The sequence below is a fragment of the Halichoerus grypus genome, chromosome 9, assembly GCF_964656455.1.
Source record: "Halichoerus grypus chromosome 9, mHalGry1.hap1.1, whole genome shotgun sequence".
Classification (NCBI taxonomy): domain Eukaryota; kingdom Metazoa; phylum Chordata; class Mammalia; order Carnivora; family Phocidae; genus Halichoerus; species Halichoerus grypus.
This window is the reverse complement of record NC_135720.1, coordinates 112,207,306-112,231,773: the sequence shown is the minus strand read 5'-3', so window position 1 is coordinate 112,231,773 and position 24,468 is coordinate 112,207,306. Positions and strand designations below refer to the sequence as shown.

Genomic DNA, 24,468 nt, shown 5'->3' with positions numbered 1-24,468 from the left:
AAATAAAATCGCAGGGCCTTCCCACCTCCCAGGAGTACCCTCCCCTGTAACAGGGTGAAAGCCAAGATGCTCTGTTGCTCAGGTCAGTCCCTACTACACATATGCAGTTGTGATTCTGAATGTTGGTGAGGGAGAGGGGGAAAAAAAAGGCCGTTACTATGGCAACCCAGGCTCGCTCAGCCTCTGGGATCAGTCCAACACGCAGGGAAAGAAGGTGGGGTTTAGAGTCAGAACAAACATGGTCTGGCTGTCTGACCTCGGGCGAGGCGCTTAGTTTTTCTCTGCCTTGGTTTCTACATCTGTAAAATGATGCTGAAGCCCTTTATCGTACCCGCCTCCAGGATTAACAAGGACTTATCGTGAACTGTAAAACACGGAAGGAGGAGCGCGGCCCCTGGCTTTGGTTTGTCTCCAAATTGCTGTGTGTGACTTTGGGCAAATCATTTAACCTCTCTGTGCCTCAGCTGCTTTATTTGTAAATGGGAAAATAATGTCCCCTGTGATGACTTCCCAGGCGTATTGTCAGGCACCCGTAAGAATCCTGGAATCTCCACGTTGGAAGGAATCTCCGCACTCAGGCAGGAATCCCTTTGAGAAGTTCTCTGACTGAGGTACTTGTCCCACCTCTGCTTGATTACCTCCACTGGCAGAGAGCTCATAACCGCTCAACTTCCCAAATAACCATTGCTACATGACACTAATTGTAAGAAAGTTCTGTATAGGATGTTTTACACTTAAATATTCATTTTTTAAAAGTTAGCAATCCTTTTCAGAGCTATTGCTGCTTCTAATTTCGCCGGAGGGCTTGCACAGGGTAGAAATTAGCAGCAATTGGCTAGGAGCAGGTACAGGTCCGGCTCTAGAAGCCTGTGGCTTAGTGTCATGAAAGGAGTATGGGTTCTGGGGTCACACGCTCTAGGTTAAAATCCCACTTTGTTCACTTGCCAGGCGGTTGACCTTGGGCAAGTTATATTATCTCCCCAAGCCTCAGTCCCCTGATCAGTGAAATGAGGCTAGAAATGCCTACCTCATAGTGTTGCTGTGAGAATCTGGCATGATAGCAGTTCTCATCGAGCTTACGGCCCTAACTTCCCCAGGGGAATTCTGGGGACTGGGGTGGGGACAGGTTACACCTTCCTCTGCAATCCCTTTAACAATACATCTGCCCTCCAAGCCCCATCTGGCACATGTAGGCCCTCATGTGACCTGGCTGTGCTTCTCTCAGAAAGAGGGAGAAGGTTCCTCTCCCAGTCCTGGAGACACCTGCAGCTTGGCCTGGCATGGCTTGTGCTCCGACCTCACGGCCTTCTCTCTCTCTGGCCTGTGCCAGGGGCTCTAAAGGGAAGATGGATGCAATGGTTTCAGGATCACCCCTCCCTGTAAGTCACCTGCCTCAGGGCCAGTCCCCCTTTCCTGCCCACAGATTTGGTGGACACTAAGCTAAGTGTCACAGGGTGTCCCTTGGTGACGGCTTTCAACTGTATCCGTGTTTTAATAGGAATCTCATATGAGGCAAAAAGCCTCCGAGACCCCAAAAGAATGTAGTCTGGTGGTAGATTTCCAGGCAAGTTGGGGAAAGATATTGTGGGGTAGGCAAGTGGTCCTTTGTGCTCAATATGAAAGGGGTCAGGATGCTTGGGTCTAGTTCTGCCATCGACGAGCTGTGGGTCTCTGGAGCCAGTGACTTAATTCTGTGCCTTGCTTTCCTCGTGTGCAGAATGACAGGTCGATTCCTGAGACCAACCCTGCTTCAGAATTCTAGGGGTTTCCCATCTTTTGGATGCAGGATGAGGTGGCCGGCTGCTGACCTGCCCTCTCCTCTCTGCTTCCTCCACAGATGAGTACCTCAGAGTCCTCAATGTAGGTGTCGCGGAGGTGAAGAAATCCTTCCTGGGGCCCTTGTCACCGTCCTGCAAGATGGTGCAGATGATGCGGCAGTTTCTGTACAGGGTCCTGCCCGAGGACTCCTACAAGGCGGCCACAGGGAAGCTCCACGTGTCCCTCACTCGCTTCACAGATGGAGAGAGTGTCGTGGTTTCAGAGTACACATCCAAGGAAGAGCTCATCGAGGCAAGGGGCGGGGCCCAGGGTGCAGGAGCCAGAAGAGGGGGCGGGTCCCAGTTTGTAGAAACAGCCCCCCATTCTGTCCCCTCCCATCCAATGGCTCTTGATAAGAGGACTGAATTATCACCAAATGGGTTATCATGCAAGAATGGGTGCTCTGTGCACCATTCTGTGCTCATTAATAGAAATCTTAGTTGTGAATTATTATTGCTGGCAAGTGCTGTGGATATGCCCGGTTTTCTTTCAGGACAAAAGGGTTAAGTGGCATGACCCTCGTCCCATACCTCCACTCCTCTCTCCTCTCCCAAATACAAGGCCCTTACCACGTAGCCTCACAGCCCCATGCTGGCATGGCCATGATCCTGGGGGTGGGGAATGGATGGGCAGTGGGCATGGACACCTCCAAAACCTACCTCATGTCCCCTGGATTTATTAGCACTCAGCTCTTCAAGACTTTTCTCTCCCAACCACCTCTTATCAGCTCCCGCTCTTACTTCTGCAAACCAGAGCAAACCACACACAAAGCAGACCTCTGGATCTTTGCACCTGCTGTGCCTTCTGCCTGGAATGCCCCTCCCTCCTTCCCAGCTCACTTCACCTGCTTGACAAGACTCTAGTCACTCTGCCTGGGAACTTCCCTTCATCATCTGCCTGCCCCGCACCCTCCTGGTTTGGGTACTCCTCCTTAGAGGCCACGATGCCCATGCTCACCTCCATCCCAGCCCTTGTCACCCTGTGTACTATCACCTACTTGCTTACTCTCCCTTGTTGAGCATTCCCAAGGGTACGTATCTCACTCTCCTTTGATCCCAGAGCCCGGCCCTGGCCAAATACACATTAATGGTTGTTAAATTCCACTGGATTCATGGAGATATGGTGCCAGAAGGAACCCTGGAGGTCACTGAGGCTGCCTTGTCTCTTTAAAGTTGGGATATTGGGCCCAGACTACCAAGTAGGTTAACAAGGAACCAGCTCGTTGGGGCCAGGCCAGGACTTGAACTTGGGGCTCCGCTCCCCAGGACAGTGCCTCTGCCTGGGATTTAAGAAGGACCCGGCTGGTGGTGGCCCAGAGGCCTGCCGGTGAGCTCTCCCCACCCAGCCGCCAGAGCCTCACACATCTCCACCGGTTCTCTCCCCACAGGCCCTCTACTGCAGCTGCTTTGTCCCCGTGTACTGTGGCCTCATCCCCCCAACTTACCGTGGTGTGGTGAGTGCTTTGGCATGGGAGAGGGTGAGCCAGGACCCGGGAGTGCCCTGTGGTCCACATCTGGGAGAGTAGAGGGGTGGTCTCAGAATTCAGTAGGAAGACCAAGAACTGGAAAGATTCTTGTGTTTTCTACTTACAATTCCCCGTATAGGTGGATTTCTGGGGCTTTCAGATGAACTTTCCCTCCATACATTGGGCTTCACTCTGTGCCCACCAGCCCATTACTGAGCCTGGCTAGTCAAGACCCCATAGGCTTGCTGGATTTTCCCATACTTGACAGAGAGTGTAGTATACGGACCCTGTGACATTGGTACCTGGAACCGTGAATGATGGCGACCTTTAAAGTCATCTAGGCTAGTGTACTTGAATCACCAGTGGGGGAGGGGATCTCGTAAAATAATGCAAATTCTGACCCCCTAGGCCTGGGGCGGGGCCAGAGGCTCTGCACCTCCAACCAGCTTCAGCTGACGCCTGAGGCCAGTGCTGCTGGTCCTCAGACCAAGCTCTGAGTAGGAGGATTTACCCATGCCCCTTCCTCATTTTATATAGAAAGAAAATGAGATCCAGAAATCAGGATTCAGCTAGGAAATGGAGCACATACTGTGCATGTCAGCCGTGTACTTCTCAGGCATCCCAGAGAGTTAGAACCTCAGTATCTGTGATCCTTTGTTCACAACTGAGGCAACAGAAGCCACAGGAGGGAAGGGCTATGTGGTGGCTGGTGGCCAGGCCATGGTCGGGGTGTTCTGGAGAGTGCTGAGGATACCCGACCTCAACAGAGGGAGGCAGTTTGGACCCACAGCAGTCTGGAAGAGGGGTATTTCCCAACCTGCTCAGACCCACCATGTGTTCACCTTCTCAAAAGGCCATGGGCACAGGCTCCATTCCCCCACCCTACCCTTGGTAGTTGAGTGGCTGAGGAGTGGTAGCCTCGGAGGGGGAGCTGTGACAGGAGAGCATTTGCTTGTGCTTTATCCAGAGTATGAATGGCCCTCTCCCCCCAGGCTCAGCACCATTGAGATGACTGAGGGGAGACAGTGTAGGGACAGAGCACTGGGCTGGGAGTTCAGGGGCCATCGTGGACACACCACTCACCCACCTGGACCTTGGCCTCAAGGCCTGTCCCAAGGGACCCATTTCCTCGGTGGACTCCCTGAGTGGGGAAGAAGACCTCTGACCCCATGAGCATTTACGACTCTGCCTGTCCCCCATAGCGCTACATTGACGGGGGCTTCACAGGCATGCAGCCCTGCTCCTTCTGGACTGACGCCATCACCATCTCCACCTTCAGCGGGCAGCAGGACATCTGCCCCCGGGACTGCCCCGCCATCTTCCACGACTTCCGCATGTTCAACTGCTCCTTCCAGTTCTCCCTGGAGAACATCGCCAGGATGACCCATGCCCTGTTCCCGCCGGACCTGCTCGTGAGAGGAGGGTCCTGGAAGGGAGGGGGACCGGGGGAAGCTGACAGAGCCTGGGGGAGCCACTGGGGTCCATGCAGTTCCGTCTGTGTCTCCTTAAACTTCCTCCTAAACCTGTATCCTGGCCTTGCCGCTAACTAGCTATGTGACCTTGAACGAGGCCCCTAAGTGCTCCCAGCCTCAATTTTCTCCCCTGTAAAATGAGATGATGTCAGAACTGCTGATAGGATGTTACCTGAAATTTTCCACTCTGACATGCGATGTAGGCTTCAGCAAGTATGGCCCATGGGCCAAATCCAGCCAGTGGCTTGTGTTTTGGGTTTTGTTTTCAATTTTATTTATTTTACTTTTTTAAAAAAATATTTTATTTATTTATTAGAGAGAGAGAGAGAGCATGAGTGAGGGGGAGGGGCAAAGGGAGAGGGAGAAGCAGACTCCCCACTGAGCAGGGAGCCTGACTCGGAGCTCAATCCCAGCACCCTGAGATCATAACCTTTCCAAACCTGCTCAAAAAAATTAAGTCTACATGTCTTAACAAAATGCATGTCTTTCTTTGGCAAGAAGTGTGATCTTGGGAGTAAGCACCAAGTTTTACTCATTTCTTCGACTACACTCACTGTGTCTACAGAGGGCATTGCTTATAGAAGGTTCTCAGTAATTGTTGTTTGAATAACTCCTCTAAGCCAGTTTTGTGACTTACAGTCTAATTATTGTTTACAAAACTCATAATCAAAACACTATTATGCTTAGTCAGGCAATGGATACACAAGATATTTTATTAATCTGATTGACTCTTTGTCCTCCAACTGTTGCGTTAGGAATTCCGGTATCTGCCTACACTAATTTATCAGTAAAGATTATGTCTATTTACCCTCATAAAAGCAATCCATCAGTAGGCAGTTCAAGAAAGGTAGAACAAATATATTGTAGTCATCAGAGCCTCTCAAACTTGACTTTCTGCTCACAGTCAGTGCTTGACTTTCATTCTCAAGGTGGCTTGTTTTTATATAGCCTGTGAGCTCAGAATGGGCTTTCCATTTTTAGAGGTTTGTAGAAGTAGAAAAAAGAGAAGGAGAAGAGGAAGAAGGAAAAGAGGAGAAGAAGGAGGAGGGGGGAAGAAGAAGATGATGAAGAAGGAGGAGAAGGAGGAGAAGAACAAGAAGAACAAGAACAAGAAGAACGAGAAGAAGAGACAGACTATCTGTGGTGTTCAAAACCCCAAATATTTACTATCTGGCCCTTTATGGAAAGGCTTTGTGAGCAATATCTCATGTAACCCTCCAGCATCCTCTGCAGTAGATACTATCATTATTCCCATTTTAGAGGTGAAGAAACTGAGGCCGTGAGAGGTTACAGCCACACAGCCAACAAGTGGCAACACTGGGATTTGAAGCCAGTCTCCAAACTCGGCTCTTTATATGGCCCAAATGCACATTCTCTGATTCTACTATAAACATCTCACCCTCTCTGGCCCAGGGGAAGCTGATGATCAGCTGTAAATGATTTAACACATTAATGCACCGTCCCTTTGGAGACACGATCAGTAACTGCTCCCCACTTCTTAGCAGATAGTGAGGGATGGGACACTGGATGGTACATTTTTAAAAGTCCATCAAATAAAGCTCAAGGGCAATGAAAGGAGCTGCTCTGGGTGAGGGGACCTCGGCTCTCTCCATTGCTGCAGCCTTAGTCATTGTCCTGCTGTCCCCTCCTTGCAGATCCTGCACAACTACTACTACCGAGGATACGAAGATGCTGTTTCCTACTTGAGGCGGCTGAGTAAGTACGCGGTGGGGCCCCAGGAAGGGGCGGGCTGGGGGCGGGGCTAATGCCGGAAGTGGAGACTGAGTCGAGGAGCATTCTCTTCGGGTTTGTGAACTGGAGACGCCCTTCCGCAGGAGGGCCGGAATGGCGCAAGGACCCGGCAGCTTGCATTGTCCCGGACAGCCCACTGTGGCCAAAAATTAGGATCTTCTTGGAAAAGTGATTTTCAGGGTCACTGCTGGGACAGTGGGTAGGTTTTTGTACAGATACCTTTCTGGATTTAAGGACTGTGTTTAGGAAACACATAGCTCGTATCTTCCCGGAGAATTCCGTTTTCATGTCATTTCACTTTATTAACAATCGCGTTGTTAACGTAGAACCAGACATGACTAGTTTATACTCGCGTAAGACTCTGAGTGACACTGATCAACAAATGAGAGGGAAGAGCCTGTGCCCTGTGTTGGTTTAGCAAGTGTGGTCCCTGCACCCGCACGTCTTCTGTGCATTCTTGCGTGGGAGATTCCCATGGCAGGTATTACACACGCTACCTCCTTGAAGACCATGGCAAACATCCTCGATAAAAGGGAAGGAAAAAAGCTTTTCCATACTTAGAATTGTTTCCATAGAACGCAGTTCCAGAAAAAAGGATTCCTGGACTGGAGGGTGTTTACCTAATGCTGTATGAAGTGGTTTTTTTGTTTCCCATGTTGTCATGTGGTCTTTGTGACTGTCTTTTTTGGCAATCGTGTGATCTTCCATCACAGTTGTACAGAAAACTTTGATCATTCCTTTGAGTTTCCAAATGCTCACTGTTCTAAGCAATGCTGTGGTGAACTTTTTGTGTACGCAGTTCAAAAGAAATATATTTTAGGAGTGAGATTTATGAGATTGAATGTGGGTTTTTCCCTAGGATGTGTTGACTTCTTTTCCTTCAAAGTTGCTTCCTGCATTCCCAAGCTCCCTTTGTCTTGACTCTTTCCTTTCTCCTGGGGCCATTCTCCGAACAAGGGAGGGGGTGGGCAGGAGAGAAGGATGGAAGGAATGTGGGTACTGGAGGCAAGTAGGCCTGGGCCAGGATTCTCATCCTCCCTGGCTGTGTGAACTCAGGGAAATCACTTACCCTCTCTGTCTTGGTTCCTAATCTGTAAAAAGGGTTAAATCCTGGTTCCTGACACCTACTAACTGTGTGATCTTGAGCAGGTAATTCATCTCCTGGGACTTCGGTTTTCTCATCTGTATAATGGGGCTGATCATGGAACCCCCCTCAGAATTTTATTCCTAGACACAGTCAATGTAGCCCACTGACCCTCTGACCTAGGAGACAGGCCCCTCCTCTCACCTTTCTGCAGGACAGACTCCTCCTAACCCTGACTCTACTTGGACAGCATCCCCCCCCTCCTGCACACTGACATGGGTGACAGCTGTGAAAACTAAGATCCAAGTGTCCAAAAGGAGGAACACCTGAGGGGTGTCAGTGGGGGGTTGACATGGGGTCTCACCTACGGAGCCTCAGGAAGGGGAGGGGCTGGCGAGGACCTGGGGTCCTTTCCACCCCCAGCCGAGAAGCCCCTTCACTCTTTCCTCAGTGATGATGTGTACTGGGGACATGGGGCTGGGGGATCCCCTGATTTGGGACCAGGACTTGGGACCAATTCTATGCCTCAGGAAACCCCTCTACACCTCAGGTTCCAGCCTGGCTGCCTGGTTACCACCGTACCTGTCTCTCCCCTAGAACTTCTTTCTCTTCCTCTCAGGGCAAGCCCCGGGGAGAATTACAAAGTGCCTTGCTTTAGCATCTCTGGTCTCCCCCAATTCTCAGTAGCCCCTCGGCCAGCCTCTGGGAGGAACCGAGTGCAGGCTCACGCTCCCCCCACCCTTCCACCCTTAGCTGATGTGGACTCCATGGTATACATGGCGGTCTTAAACCCAAGGATGAGGCTCTAATAGGAGCATTTCAGGCATTCACTAAAGAATCAGGGCAGTGCATGGAGGATGGTGGGCTTTTCCAGGGGCCCTGGAATCACTCCAAGGAGGAACTGACACAACTCATCAGGAAGAAAATGTCTCCTGCTGGCTACCAGCTAGTTTTGATTCCTCTTCCGATTTGCCAGTGTTTGCATGGCTCTCTCAGTGCAGGTTTCTTCAGTCCCACCCCTAAATCCCCTCGGGTTTGATAGGGCTGGATTTTCCTCTTGGCACCAGATGCGAGCGGGAGGTATGACACATCCTGAGAAGTTGCGGCTGGTGCCCAGAGCCACACTCTTAATTCCCACCTGCCATCTGGGAACAGAAAAATGGGAGTCCGCTCCAGCCTCCCACCCTACTGCTTTCTAGATGGGGGTCAGCTCTGGCAGAAGGCCACACCCACAAAGTGTCACCCTCAATTCCTCAACTCACATCCTGACGTCCCCCTTCTCTGCCCTCCTCAGGGCTCACATCTGCCTAATGATTCCAGGCGAGCTTCCCTCTCCACCCTTGGCCTCCCCTGGCAGCAGCCTTCTGCCAAAGGGAAGGGCACTGCTTGTTGGCATGCTTGAAAATCCACATTCCCCACACAGACATGTGGATGTGGGCGTTGAGTGAGGTTGGAGCTCAGAGGATGCCATGTCTAAAATTATCCATCTGGCATCCAGGCGTGCCTGGCCAGGCCTGCCTGCCTTCCTTCCTTCCTCCTTTCCTCCTTTCCTCCCTCCCTTCCTCCCTCCTTCCCACCCTCCTTCCCTCCCTCCCTTCCTTCCTTCTTCCCTCCCTCTCTTCCTTCCTTCCTTCCTTCTTCCTTCTTTCCCTCTTGGCATTCCTCCTTCTCTTGCACCCTTCCTCCCTCTCATAATTTAAGTTCCCCCCCCACACACACACCTGTGAAACCAACACCACATTCAAGAGAGTGAACCATCATCCATCATGCCCAAAGTTTTCCTCATGCTCCTTTGTGACCCTTCCCAACTTCCCCCAGTGCCCCTGATCTACTTTCTGTCATTATAGAAATTTCCAGTATGGACTTCCAGTATGGGCTCTATTTTGTCTGCATTCTTTCACTCAGTATAATTATGCTGAGATTCATCATGTTATTGCATGTATAAATAGTTCATTCCTTTTTACATTCCATTCCATTTATGAAAACCCCACAGTTCATTTCTCCATTCACCCATTAATGGACATTTAGGTTGTATCCAGTTTGGGCTATTATGAATAAAGCTGCTGTGAATACTCATGGAGTCTTTGTATGAACATATGCTTTCATTTCTCTTGGGTAAATACCTAGGAGTGGAATGTCTAGATGGTATGGTGGATGTACATTTAATCTATATTTATGTAATATACAATTATATATATGTATAATTAGGGTAAAACACATAACATAAAATTTACCATCTTAACCATTTTTTAAAGATTTTTTATTTTTAAGTAATCTGTACACCCAACATGGGGCTTGAAGTCACAAACCTGAGATCAAGAGTTGCATGCTCTTCCAACTGAGCTAGCCAGGTGCCCCACCATCTTAACCATTTTTAAGTGTACAGTTCAGTATTGTTAAGTATATTTACATTGTACAACCAATCTCCAGAACTTTTTCTTCTTGCAAAACTGAAACTCTATACCCATGGATCAGCAATTCCTCATTTCTCCCTCTCCTATGCCCTGGCTGCCACCACTCTATTTTCTATTTCTAGGAGATGGACTACTTCAGATACCTCGTATCAGTGGAATCATACAGTACTTGTCTTTTTGTGGCTGGTGTATTTCGTTGTTGTAATGTCCTCCAGGTTTATCCATTTCAGAGCATGTGACGTACCCCTGTGTACATACCACATTTTCTTTATTAATGAACAATTTGAATGGCTTCTTCCTCTTGGCCATTGTGAATAATGATGCAATGAACCCAGGTATGCAAATATCCTATTTTCAATTCTTTGGGATATATACTAAGGACATATACGAAGAAGGTATGTTTAACTTTTATTGTTTTTTGAAGTGGTTGTACCATTTTACATTCCCACCAGCAATGCATGAGAGTTCCAGTTTCTCCCTATTATCACCAACACTTGAAATGGTCAGTCTTTTTAATTTTAGCCATGTGAATAGTTGTGCGGTGGTATCTTACTGTGATTTTAATTTGTATTTCCTTAATGACTAATGATGTTGAGCATCTTTTCACTTGCTTATTAGTCATCTATATATTTCTTTGTTGAAGGGTTCAACTCTTTTGGTCATTTCCCACCTAGCCATTTAATAAGCTTTATTTTTAAGAATCGTTTTAGGGGCGCCTGGGTGGCTCAGACGGTTAAGTGTCTGCCTTCGGCTCAGGTCATGATCCCAGAGTCCTGGGATCGAGCCCTGCATTGGGCTCCCTGCTTGGCGGGGAGCCTGCTTCTCCCTCTCCCTCTACTATTCCCCCTGCTTGTGCTCTCTCGCTCTCTCTATCAAATATATAAATAAAATCTTTAAAAAAAAAAAAGAATCGTTTTAGATTTACAGAAAAAAATGTGAAAATAGTATGGAGAGCCTCCATGTATTCCACATTCCCTATTATTATGTCTTACATTTGTTAGAAGTTATAGTATGGTACATATAAAATTCGGTATATAGTATAGTGTAGTGTTTACAACCAATGTACTAATATTGGTTATTATTAACTGAAGACCATATATTCAGATTTCCTTTGGCCATTGGAAGCTTTTTTTGGTGGGCTCTTTTACCAATCTTAAAAATTGAATTGTTTGTTTTCTTATTTAAGAGATTTTATGTATTCTAGATAAATGCCCTTTATCTGAAATATAATTTGCAAATACTTTCTCTCAGTCTGTGATTTCTCTTTTCAATTCCTTAACAGTTTTCTAAAAAGGAGTTTTAAATTTTGATGGGGCCCATATTATTAATTTGCTTTCTTTATGGATCATGCTTTTGGTGTCTTACCTAAGAAACCTTTGCTTTACTCAAGATCACAAAAAGGTTTTCTCCTATGTTTCCTTCTAGAAGTTTTATAGTTTTTTGGTTTTTCATTTGTGTCTATATTCCATTTTGAGTTAATTTTTGAATATGGTTCAAGATATAAAACAAGGTTCTTTTTTTTTTTTTTTTTTTTTGCATATGGATGTCCACTTCTTCCAGCATTGTTTGTTGAAAAAACTATGCTTTCTCTATTAAGTAAAGTCAGTTGTCTCTATATGTTATGGGTCTATTTCTAGACTTTCTGTTTTGTGCCATTGATCTATTTGTCTGTCTTTAGGTCAATATCATACTGTCTTGATCCCTGAAGCTTTATTGTAAATCTTGATACCAGGTCGTCTTAGTTTTCCATCTTTGTTTTTTTTTTTTCTTTCAAAGTTGTTTAGGCTATTCTAGGTCCTTTCTAATTCCATATGAATTTTAGAATTAGCTTGTGAATTTCTACACAAAATGCAGTCATCTGTACTTGTCTTGGCAACCTATTCTCTCCTCCTCTGCAACCACCACCTCGAGACTTCCCCTCTCCCTGATCCCTAGGCGAGGACCTTGCCTCCAAACAACTTCACAGAGAAAAGCAAAACCAACAGAGAGAAGTTCTCTCAACTTTGTGCTACCAAATATACAAACTCAGCCTGCTCTGTTCCCTCCTTCTTAGAACATTAAAGGAAGCAACCCTCTTCTTGCCTAAAGCCCACCCCGTACCTGTGCTCAGACCCCTTCGCATCTCAGCACTTTTGAATTATCCATTATTTCATCTCTCTTTTACATATCCAACCCCCACCTCTTAAATGGATCCTTACCAGCGTTTTGTAGGTCTACCCCAGTCTTGCCTATTTTAGCAACTTGGCCTGGGTTCCCCTCTTCCCCTCTCCTCGCTCAGTCCTGGCTCCCTCCTCTTCTCATTCTGCTTTTCCTCCCTAGGCAATCTCCTCCATGGCCACCATCACAGCTTCAGTGACCATCCATAGATGGGCTCCCAAATAGACACCTCTAACCTTCATCTCTTCTCTGAGATCCAAACCCATCTATCCAACTGCTCACTTGTCATCTCTCCTTGGACATCTCTAAGACCCCTTAAAATCCATATATCCCCAAACAAACTATAAACTGTGCCTTCCTCACTGCTCCCCTAACCCATCCCCTCCATGGTCACCCTGTCAGCACCAACATCCACCTGGTTGTGCAAGCCAGCTACCTCCTCTCTTCCCCTAGTCAATCCATTGCCAATTCTCATTTATTTTACCTCCTAAACAGAGTCTTCTATTTCTTTCTCTCTCCTTCCAGGTGCAAGCCCTAAATACCTCTCCACAGCAGCCTTACAGGTTTCCCTGGATCCGCTATGCCCTTCTCAGTGAGTCTCCACACAGCAGCCACAGTGATCTTGTCAAAGCCAGAGACAGAGCAGCATCCCCACTGCCAATAGGTGTTTCATGGCCTCTGTGAAAACCAAGGGCCCTCAATGGTGTCTACAAGCATGGTCAGGCCCCTGTGGCCTCCTCAGCCCCATCTCTCACCACAGTGCCCCCACCCTTGCTCCAACCACACTGGCCTTTCAGGTCCTTCTCATGCTCCCTCAAACCTGTGGCATTGGTGTGTGCTGTTCCCTCTGTCTGAAATGCTCTGCTCCGCCCCATCCCACCCCGACCACCCCCTGGACCCTCACTCGCCCTTCAGATCTCAGCTCAAACGTTGCTTCCTCTGGGAAACCCTCCCAAAGTAGTCCTCCCTGCTTCCTTCTCTCCTAACATCATGTTCCTTTCTCGCCTACAACGTGTCTTGGTTAAAACGAGATTATTTGGGTAGTCAATGCCTGACCCCAAGCCAGACTGTAAGCTCCAAGAGGCCAAGGACCATCACACCTGTTTTTGTCCCCTTCACTCCTCAGTGCCTGGTATAATGCCTGGCACATATAGATGCTCAATAAATATCTGTTGAATAATGAATCAATACACAATCAAATACTCAATATAAATTTGAGTAAGTAAAGAAAGACGAGTGAAAAGCACTAATCCTGCTTATGAAAATAATTTGGGAAATCACTTTTTGCAGATGCCATGCTGATGCCAGGGGTTAGTAATGCCACCTGTGACCCCATGCTGTTGTTTTCCTAGATGCTGCTCACCTCAATTCTCCCTCCAAGAGAGTGATGTTCCCCCGTGTAGAAGTGTACTGCAATATAGAACTTGCCCTTGGCAATGAGTGCCCTGAACGCAGCCAATCAAGCCTCCAAACGGAGCAGGAAGAATCCATACAACCTCACACACAGTGGGCTCCTGAAGGGGAAGGAAAGTGCCGCCACGGTCCACTGGTGTCCTCACCTGTGCAGACACCTGAATCCACACACGAGTGGCCTGCTGACTCACCTGTTTCATCACCTGTCTCTTCATTTGAGCAGTCACCTGCATCTCCACTGGCCTCATTACCATCACATTCCCCATCTGACTTGCCCCCTTGCTCACTCCCAGCTGTGCCCTTACCCCTCAGCTCCAGAGCTGCGCCGTCACGTGGATCCCCACAGCAGCGGGTACAAACGACTGGATCACCGCCAAGATCCCCACCCTCCCAGGCATCTCTGTCAGCCAGGCCATCCCTGGGGCCTTCATCTGTAGGGGCATCTCAAACACTGCCCCAGTGTTCTCCTTCAGCGTCATCTGCACAGCCACCTGTGGAGGAATTGGGCCCAGAACAGCCCCAAGGTATGGACCCTTCTGGCTTCTCCCAGCTTCCTTATGTCTGGAGCCCCTCAGCAAGTGTGCCACAACATGGGAGCTGACAACCATTGCTTTATTATTTTTTTATTATGTTCAGTTAACCAGCATATAGTACATAATTAGTTTTTGATGTAGTGTTCAACAATTCATTAGTCTCATATAACCATTGCTTTAGAGGGGTGCACTGGTAAAGTTAGCACTTAGCTTTAGCGGTTCTACCTATTTTGAGGATAGGCCACCAAAAGGGGACAGTGTTCTTGACATTTGTTCTTGTCTTTAGTCCGGTGATTTTCAAAGGTTGGTCTCTGACCAACAGCAAACACATCACCTGGGAACTTGTTAGAAATGAAAATTCTCAGACCCTACCATAGACCTCCTAACTCAGGGGGGTGGGACCCAGCTATCTATCTTTTTTTTTTTAAGATTTTATTTATCTATTTGTGAGAGAGAGAGAGAGAGAGAGGGAGCACAAGCAGGGGGAGTGGCAGGCAGAGGGAGAAGCAGGCTACCAGCATAGCAGGGAGCCTCATGCGGGGCTCGATCCCAGGACCCTGGGATCATGACCTGAGCCAAAGGCAGACGCTTAACCGACTGAGCCACCCAGGTGTCCTTCTATCTTTTTATAAGCCCTCCAGGGGGTTCTTTTGAGAACCATGATTGAGAACCACTATACCAGAAGGTTTTTATTATTTGTGATAACCACTGTGCCAGGGCAGAGCTACTCAAAGAATACTCTGTGAACCAATGCTGGTCCCCAAACTATTTGTTACTAATTTACAATGAAATGAGCACAGAGGTTGAAAGTAAGCATTTAGAAATGTTTATAGCCATGACATCCAAGAGCTTGGTCATTTTCCTACTAATTCATTGTGTTGTATTTCACAAAAGTACTAGTACATTATGGTTTCCAAAAAAAGATTTTTAAAAGCTGGTTCTTCACAACTGGTATCTTCTACAGATCGGCTCTAGAGGCTTCAAAGCTAAACAATTCTCAGCTCCTCACTCTCAGGAACTCTCCCCTCCAGCAGAGGGGATGACAGAGATACCAACCTCAAAAATACAGCACAAATTATTAAGTACTACATTACTAAGAAAAACAGAGTGTTGGAAGTATTCATAGAGGTTAAGATCACTTCTCTCTGGGGGTTTAAGGAAGGCTTCTTGAAGGTGACAGGTGAGTTGAAATGGGCACGATTTTGCCACCTCACTCTTGTCTCCTCTATTTTTACTTTTGACTGTAGCTCCCCTTGCCTCTTCAAATCTGAAAGGCGCCATGTCCTTGGTTAATGTGAAGGAAACCACCAGCAAGCCTCACGCAATGTAAGTTTCTCCTTAATTAGGGACACATTCTTTCCTTTGGCCAGAGGAGGGGGGCCAAGCTAAGGGAAATTTTCCTTCTTTTTAGCTGTCCTAGGAACACTGGGATCCTTTTCCGGTTTGTGTGATTACAGTCCACCCCTTTACACTTCTCTATTCTTCAGTGGGGGCACTGAATGGGAAATGAGCTATTTGTGCTCACAATGTCATTCTCGTCAGCTCCTTCCTGTGCATGCTAGGGAATGCACCTTCTCTGAGTGCAGTGGGAGAATGTGCACCCCCTTGTGTCTCACTCTCCGGTGGTGTCTCAGTTCAAGGGAGTTAGCAGGCATGTTACATCCTAGCTTGAGGTAGCCTATTTCCTGCATGGTGTGAATTGTGAGACTCTGTCAAAGGCCTCCTTTAATCCAAATTATTTTCTATCAGCACAATAAGCAAGCTAATATTCCTATGTTATAGATTGTCCCCAGAAAATCTTTTTTATAATGCACATCAGTTGTCTGGGTTGTGTGACAAGTTCTCCATTACTTACCTTCACAGTCATTCTGAGAGGGCCTGAAGATTGTTGTTGTTTTTTTTTTAAGATTTATTTTTATTTATTTTTTAGAGAGAGAGCACATGAGTACGGGGGTGGGGAGGGGTGGAGGGGCGGAGGGGCAGAAGGAGAGAGAAAGTGCATCCTAAGCAGACTCCGCAATGAGTGCAGAGCCCCACGCAGGGCCCAATCTCATGACCCTGAGATCACAACGTGAGCTGAAACTAAGAGTCAGAGGCTCAATCGACTGCGCCACCCAGGTGCCCCAGGATTGGTATTTTTTTAAGTTCCTTGGGGACCATATTACCCGGGCTCCCTTGCTGGCTTCTTGCCAGTTGGGTTAGCCAATGGAAGGCACCAGCAGGAGATCAGAAGGTGAGTCAAAGAGTATCTCTCCCCTCCCCAACCTCATCTCTCCTCCCTTGGGGCAGTTCTGGCAGTGGCTGGGGTTCTCCATGGCCACAGCTGCAGCTATTGGGAGAGCAGGTCCTTTTGATGTTCCAACTCCATATCATATCAAATATATTAAAACATACCTGCTTCTCACATTAAGTATAATTTTAATTATAAAACTTTTTGAAAGAGTTTGCGTAAATTTAAAAATTTTGTGCTTGGGCATATACTATGCATTTTGTTCACAGGGTTTAAACTTTATTGCATTGACATATAACTTATAAAAGTTCAGTTGAATTTCAGTTGACTCATTGGCATGATGTTACTTAGATAAATGGTCATTGATTATAAAACAAATGTTTGCTGCGGAACTCTGGTGTTCAGCCAGGGTTAAAAGCTGTAGCATTGGTGTGTCTGTCTACCCTCTGAGCTGGAGCAGGGCCCTGATAGTGGAGGACACAGGAAAGGTCATTAACAAACTATTTACTTCATCTATTGCCCAGGGGGAGCCTTACTGAAGACTCCAACTGGATGAGCAAGATGTTCAAGAAGAACAAACAAAAGACAAGTAGCACCAGAAAAGGCTTCCCAAGACATCCACCATCCAAAAAAACAGGCGGCAAAGTGCAGTGAGCATGACTAATGTTTCTCAAGTTCCATGGGGAAGAAAAGCTTTGGAAAGATTCTGCAGGAAGATCACAAGGGGTAAAGGAAGAGTCAGCAAGAGCAGGTGTTAGGAACTGGACTTTGGAGTCGGACCCACCCAACATAAATTCCCTGCTCTGCCATAATCTTACTCAGTGATCATGCTTAGGACATGTGATCTTTCTAAGCGTCTATTTCCTGATCTATAAAATAGGGATAATATTGTGAGGGTTTAATGAGGTCAACATGTAAATTGCTTTGCAGAATGCATGACGTGTAATTAGCACTCAATAATTTAGCAGATATTAGGGTTATATGCAGAGGTTAACTAGGACTTCTCAGCTTCTGAATAGAACTTTATTTAAAAACCAAACTAGACAGGTGTGTAACCATGTGACCCTCAACATATAGAGATCCAAACTGTGGCCAACCTACAACTAAAAGCCCTAACTAGTGTAAGCCTGCTTCTTACAGCTTTTTGGTTATATTACCTTGTCATTGGTTCCATCAGTTAACCTTTATTGAGCACCTAATGAGTGCCAACCACTCTTCTGGGCTCTAGAAATAGCAAAGATGAATTGAACTCAATCCCTAACTTTCTTTTTTTTTTAAAGATTTTATTTATTTATTTGAGAGAGAGAGATCACAAAAGAGAGAGCATGAGCCGGGGGTAGAGGGAGAAGCAGGCTCCCCGCCGAGCAGGGAGCCCGACATGGGGCTCCATCCCAGGACCCCGAGATCATGACCTGAGCCAAAGGCAGACGCTTTAACCGACTGAGCCACTCAGGCACCTCTCGATTCCCAACTTTAAGAGTTTACCCCAAAATTGAACTTTAGACCAAAGCCAAGAACCAAGTCTTAATTTTTTACTGAACTGTAACCTTGTTTTTTAAAGAGACATGCATACACACATACACACAAATGAAAAATGCCAGCTTCAAACGCAAACCAAGCCAGGAATCATCTACAACTATTTTACAGGATTATCAAAATATTCTCTGAATGGAACAGACCCACACTGCTATCTACTTTGCTTCAAGCCTTCATTGGTCAGGAAAATCCCCAAATCATTCTAAGTGACATCCTTCTGTGTTGTTCCTGTCCCAGGTGGGGATCCCACGTGGGCAGAGAGATGTATCAGATAGATGAGGGTCAGAATCTCACCCTAGCAGCCACAGGCCCACTTTGAGGTCTGGGCAAGTAGGTACTTTGTGGGTGGGAGGAAGTAGTATGGTGGGAAGGAGATTCTCAGCTGCTGCAGGAAGTGGGGCAGACACGTGTGTCACTTTCTGGAGGTGCCCATTGTTTAATCCAGTGGGCATTTGGCAGTCCCCTTGGGGGTCATGGAATTAGTGAATCCTGGGATTAGTCTTGCTCTGTTCCTTGGTCTCCAGCCCCAAGGCTTCTTTGACTTTTTGAGTGTCTGTATCTCTGTCTCTAGGAGCTCAAGGTCAAGTTTGGTCAGGAGAACATAGGCAGGTCTGCTGTGGGGTTGGGGAAGCTTCCTTGGGGCTGGGAGTGCCATCTAGAAGCCAGGCCCAGACTTGAGTCCCTTCATTCCAGGGCCAGGCCTCCTCCTATACATTGGGGCAGTGGGACCTATGCAATTCAGCCAGAGCTCCCTTGGTCGATAAACTTCTAGGAATCAAGGTACTTTATAAAGAAGCAGACTGTGATAAAAACAAACAAAACAACATTCACAGCTGTGGGAAACACTGTTGTCAGTAGGTCACACATGCCGTCTGCGGCGTTCCTTTATAGAACAGACTATGAAACTGCCTGGAAGCAGTTTACCAGTTGACGTTCTTAGGCAATTCCATACAAATTCACTGCTCTGAGCTTCAAAGACCAGGGTAGAGGGTAGAAAAGAGAAGCTCAAAAAGGTTAGGCAGAGAGGAGGAGTGATCCAGAAAGAGAGGAAATCTGCTCATTTCCTAACAGAGTACAATCACAAGAGACCCTGTCACATCCATGGGCTAGTCCTGTGCAACTTCTGGCCCTCAGCTGATATTCTTCCGAATAAAGAGGGGAGAAGCTAGAATAAAAGCTACAGGGTAGATGTTCCATACATTAATCTCTCTCTCTCTCAACATGTTTCTTAAAAATTTTTATTTATTTATTTATTTATTTATTTGAGAGAGAGAGAGAGTACCGGGGTGGGGAGGGGCAGAGAAAGAAGGAGAGAATCTCAAGTAGTCTCCGTGCTGAGCACAGAGCCTGATGCTGGGCTCAATGCAGGGCTCCATCTCACGACCCTGAGATCATGACCTGAGCCAAAATCAAGAGTCGGACGCTTAACTGACTGAGCCACCCAGGTGCCCCTCCCTCTGTGTTTTTTAAATCAGATGTTCAAATTAATACTCTGATGCTGGTTGTATTAGTCAGTAATTGCAGTTTGATAATGCTACATAACAACCCCCACCCCCACCCCATCTCAGTGGATTCCAAAACAGATGCTTCTTTTACTCTTTCAGAGTTCTGTGAGCTGTCTGGGATAGCTCTGCTTAGGCTACAGGTTGGGGTCGAGTCTGCTCCCTGTCCCTTTCATTCCAGGACCAGCAGATGTGCCAAATATGCTCTGTCTCTGGAGCATGGCTAGATACATGTGTCAGCCTGGCTTTCCTCTGCTAGCCTCAGCTCTCCTCCCGTAAGCCTTCAGTGGCCATCTGGTTCGGGTTGTGTAACGGGCCTCAAAGTGGCAAGACAGATTGAGAAATTCAGGGACTGCCAGAGGCCCCCAAAGGAAAAGGAGGAGGTCCCTCTTGCTAATTGCTACTCAAATCCTCTCAACGGCTACCAAGTCTGTCAGACTCTTCTGATTTCTGCCATTTCTATGGCTGGAGAGCCCCCCTTTGAGTTACTATGGAATGTCCCCCTATGCAAATAGGAATGTAATGATAATAGCTAAAACTTACCAAGTAGTTATTATGGTCCAGGCATTATGGCACAGAGAGGGTAAGCAACATGCCCAAAGTCACACAGTAGGTAGATGGTAGAGCCAGGATCTGAATCCAAGTTGTCTGTCACCAATGTCTTGGTGTCGAGCACCAAGTGATCTAGCCTCCCAGGGTCGAAGGAGCCCTGGAGTGAATCGGATGTCACAGGGTCTAGTCTACTTTGTCTGTTGGGCAGGGAGAGGCCTGGGGGTGCACTTTGGAGGTGCACAGGCAGACGTGGCAGGGATAGGGCAGGCTGGCTTGGGGGCCATGCTAACAAAGTGCACCTGGACTTCACCTGTGGTGCTGGGGAGTCATTACAGGGATTAAACAGAATGACACAGTCAGAGTTGAAAACCATCCAAGAATGGACAGGTCCTCATGCCAGCATTTCTCTGAGGTGGGCTCTGCAAGAGTCTTCCTGCAATTCCCTCGAGGGGGCCAATGACTGACCAGGGTCACACAGCAGGTGGAAGAGTCCTTGAAACTCGGGGCTTCCCATTTCCCCCTTTTTGTCTCATTTCTCCTCACGTGTGATTTCTCGGCGTCTCATGTCCAGGTCTGCTCCCTGCCCACTCGACTTCTCTCTGCTCTCCACTTCCAAGACAGTTTGGGTCACCTACAGGCCTCACCCCAGCCGGATCCAGGAATACAGTGACCCTGAGGTGTGGAACTGCCCAGGTGCCTGCTCTGTTCCCAGATGTTGCGGTGACCTCTGAGCTCCGTCCCCCAGTTTCCTTTCTGACCCCACCCACCTCTTCCTGGTCATAGTCAAAGCCAGCACTAGCCCATATATTGCCTTGTGCACTAAGAAAACTGTACCCTTTCCTGGAGAACTTGATTGCCAGCTGCCGGAAGATTGTGATAATATACTGATTTTGTTAAAACAGTTGACCGCCACCTGCTAGAAATCTGTATGAATGTCATACAAAGCTACCAAACTGTACAAATAACACAGAAAACTGTAAAAATAACATGCGGCATAAATACGTCCATGAGATGCCTCCCCTGTGTACTGGCAGGGTCTCCTTGTGCAGTCTGCAGTCTACACAACTGCACTCAGCGCTCTGGAGGTCACTCTACTTCTTTCCCCTTCCTGAAAAAACAAATATTAATCAGACTTTTGTAAATCGAATAATATTTCAAACACTCTTTTATCAACTCCTGCTCTGCAAATGGGATTCTCCATTTGCAAAAAAAAAAAAATACCTTATATAATAAAGTGGGATTTGTTAACTGATTTTTTTATACAAATTGAGATTTCCAATTTCCACGCATCAGACTGGCTAGAATGGGGCCTGGCTACTTGCTTGGGGCTGCCCGACACATAGGAAGCTGTGAGGGATGTTCTCAGTGGAAATAAGGGGAGGAAAGTCCTCGATGAGGGACTTAGAAATGATGAATCTCTATCCTTCTTCTAGGAAGCTGTGAACAAGGAGAGAACTTGAGCTGGAATGGGAGAGAACATGATGACCTCAAGGTAGAGCCTTCTCCCCAAGGCTCTCAGACGCATCCCCCTCACCCTAGGCCTTTGGGGGACCAAGTGTCACCCACTACCAAGCCTGTTGGTGTGGAGGGTCCTGCTTCTCCTGGGCAAGCACCTCCTTGTCTAAACATCCTCTCAGCTTCTCTGCGCTCCTCCAGCCCTTCCCCTACCCTGCTCTGGACAAACAGATGGACACCAACACAGATGGGCTCTGAAAAGCCCACAGCACATCCTGCTCCCGGCTGGCTGGGCTCTGGGCCTTCCTCCCAGCCTCAGCCTGAGTTTGCTTCTTCGAGATAGACTGCATCCATCCTTGGCCCCCCAGGATCTAGTCTTCAGGCTAAACTCTTGGGGGTTGATGCACTTTCCTCTCTGATGTGGTGTCAAGAGACCAAGTTCTTTTGTTTTGTTTTGTTTTTAATTCTCACGGTGGACCAAAGGCTTGATTTGCAAACACTGGACTCTGTCTCGGCTGCTCACCAGAATCACTTGCGGAACCGATCAGGCATGAGGTCTCTAAAAGCTCCCCAGGGCTTGTGTGGTGCAGCCATGTTGAGCAGGCCGCCCTGGCCTCCCCTGAGTCCCGGTGTGGTTGTAGAGGAAACGGGAGGCCAAATGTCCCTTCCCTCCCCATCCCCCAGCAGGAGGGCAGCATGAGGGCAGACTCCATCTGCTGTTCACACCTCAGTGAAAATGTTCCATGAGAAAGACACCTTCAGCTTCAATTTTTTCAACCCATCCAGAAAAAAAATGAGCCCCACTGCTTGCTGGAGTGCAGATAACTTCCAGCCCCATCCAGGCCCAGTAAGGAAACCCGGGCTGCCCACAGGCCTCAGATGTATTTGCTTAGCAAACCCTGGAATGCAAAACCCAGAGGACTGGGTGCAAGACAGCCCTGAGCTTGGTTGGGGCCTCTGGGGGATGCATGCAAATGTTAGCCACGGAGGGCGGGAGGCTGTAGCAAGGGGGCCTGCTGGAGCCTACATTTAAGGGGACCATGTCACGGAGCAGGAGTCCACACAGGCACCCTTAAGAAGGTTCTGCCAGGAAGAACCTAACTGATATGGAAAACAAAGACAAAAGAAAAAATGAAATTTCCTTACTGTCCACAGCCCATTGACAAGTCCCTGTAACAGGCAGAGTGACCTTCCTCTGGGAGCTCAGCTGCCTCAGTGTTGACACTTTGCTAAGGGCAAAAGGCCATCTTCTTACCCCAACCCCCCAGGATCCTGTGAGTCTACTTTAACATCTAAGAATGCCTACGGAAACTTCCTTGACCTCTACCCCCCAAGATACATGTTGGCAATCATCCTCCAAGCATATGGCCCACTGATCTACATCTGAAGGGGCTCATGACCAAGTTTTTACTAAACAGTAATAAATGACCTTTTCCTAACAATAGCTAGCCCCTTCTAGCCCCCTCAGGATCCTGGAAACCTTGTTTCCAAAATACTTCGGAGGCCTGCGCTGTCCCCAACCCCCTCCCAACTTGAAAGTATATAATCAGTCACCCCTCACAACCCCAGTGCAGCTCCTTCTGCCCATGGGTCCTGTCCCCGTGCCTTAATAAAACCACCATTTGGCACCAAAGACGCCTCAAGAATTCTTTCTTGGCCATCAGCTCCGAACCCCAACATTTCCTACATCACTAACTAACTGTACCTTTGAGAGGCTGAAAAGACTCAAACCTCGGGTGTTCCCTCACCCTCTGCCTCCTCTGATACTCTGAATCTGTGGCTCAGACCAGTCAAGGGAAGCATCCTGGGGGCCACGTGGGTGGGGAAAGACAGGTCCCACCTGGAGTGGCCCACCTGGCTGCGGTCTCCTGGCGTTTCCCCCCAGGAGTGGTCTTGCGGTTTGCTGGCAGGTGCGGCCCCCGAGGTCTTGAGACATGCGAACGGGAGGAGGGGGAGGGTTTCAGTCTTGCACAGCTCTGGAATGCTTATTACCCGGTGTGCAAAGGGGTATTGAACATAACAATCATTGTTGTTCTAAATTAAAGCCTGTATTTAGAGCTCAGATGCCTTTATGTTAATGTTACAGTTACAGGTACGGATAAATCCCCTTGTATCTTCTCCTGCATTTTGCGTATTTCCCTTTTTCCCATTACAAAGTAAATAAGAGAACTCTTCTTGCATTAGTTCCGGGGTTGCTAGATAAAATACAGGACATTGTGTTAAATTTGAATTTCAGATAAACAGTGAATATTTAGTAGGAGGAAGACCCCAGTATTGCTATAATTTGTTGTCTGTCTGAAATTCACATTTAACTAGGCCACCCATATTTTTATTTGCTAAATTTGGCAACTCTAATTAGTTCCTTTCTCCTTATAATGCCTTTTTTTTTCTAAAGCCAATACTAGTGGATTGTTGTTGTTGTTGTTGTTGTTTTTGATGTGCCAGTCACTGTACTCTGAAATCAGAGGTCTCACTGGTGCGGAGGCCAGGGGCAGAACACTGTCTGGTCTTCCAAACAAGCATGTCCGAACGACCTCTACAGCACAGCCCTCCCTGTAACTCAGTGCACATCCCAAACTCAACCCGGTCTTGGCTGACCCATTTATCTCTGACTTACTCGCTTAGCCTCCTGACTTCTCAGGGTCAGAAATTAAGTTAATTATGTCCTGATGGCACTTAGCCACCTTTTCAAAGCCTTTCAAAGCAGCGGGGTCTCCCATGCACCTCACTGCTCTTGAGAGCCTCCATGGTGTGAGTTGAGGGAGCCCCGCCCGCCCTCGCACAGTGGTGTCTCCGCCACCCTATATTCCTACTGGCACAAAATCCCCATAACGAGTGAGGTCCATGAGCACCCCGAGGGCAGGGATTGTGCCTTTTGCATGTGTGTATTGCACTGAGCTACATCAGACCTGACACGTAGTAAATGCTCAGTAAATATTGGTTGAGTGAATGAACTAATGGATTAGACAGTTCGGGAAGGCACTAAAACGGGGGTTCTGGGAGCTGGATCCTGGCCTGGTTCTGTCTGTAGGTGGCCTCGTGACCTTGAACAAGGCATCTGCTCATTCTGAGCCCCAGCCTCCAC

General features: G+C 47.6%; 1 protein-coding gene across 4 annotated transcripts in view; it reads left to right on the top strand.

The window, feature by feature from the left end:
• The window catches only part of PNPLA1 (patatin like domain 1, omega-hydroxyceramide transacylase), a 46,833-nt gene extending 23,817 nt beyond the window's left edge, over positions 1 to 23,016 (top strand). The window contains exons 2-10 of one of the 4 annotated variants that reach the window (XM_036097053.2): positions 1,838 to 2,070; positions 3,206 to 3,271; positions 4,486 to 4,695; positions 6,411 to 6,471; positions 13,515 to 14,099; positions 15,356 to 15,434; positions 16,863 to 16,988; positions 20,500 to 20,621; positions 21,362 to 23,016. In XM_036097053.2, coding sequence (XP_035952946.1) covers positions 1,838 to 2,070; positions 3,206 to 3,271; positions 4,486 to 4,695; positions 6,411 to 6,471; positions 13,515 to 14,099; positions 15,356 to 15,434; positions 16,863 to 16,988; positions 20,500 to 20,621; positions 21,362 to 21,726 — 1,847 coding nt within the window. In that variant the 3' untranslated portion in view covers positions 21,727 to 23,016. The remainder of the gene's footprint in view (positions 1 to 1,837; positions 2,071 to 3,205; positions 3,272 to 4,485; positions 4,696 to 6,410; positions 6,472 to 13,514; positions 14,100 to 15,355; positions 15,435 to 16,862; positions 16,989 to 20,499; positions 20,622 to 21,361) is intronic. The other 3 variants (XM_078055406.1, XM_036097068.2, XM_036097086.2) reach the window with 3 other exon arrangements.
• The last annotated feature ends 1,452 nt before the right edge of the window (positions 23,017 to 24,468 follow it).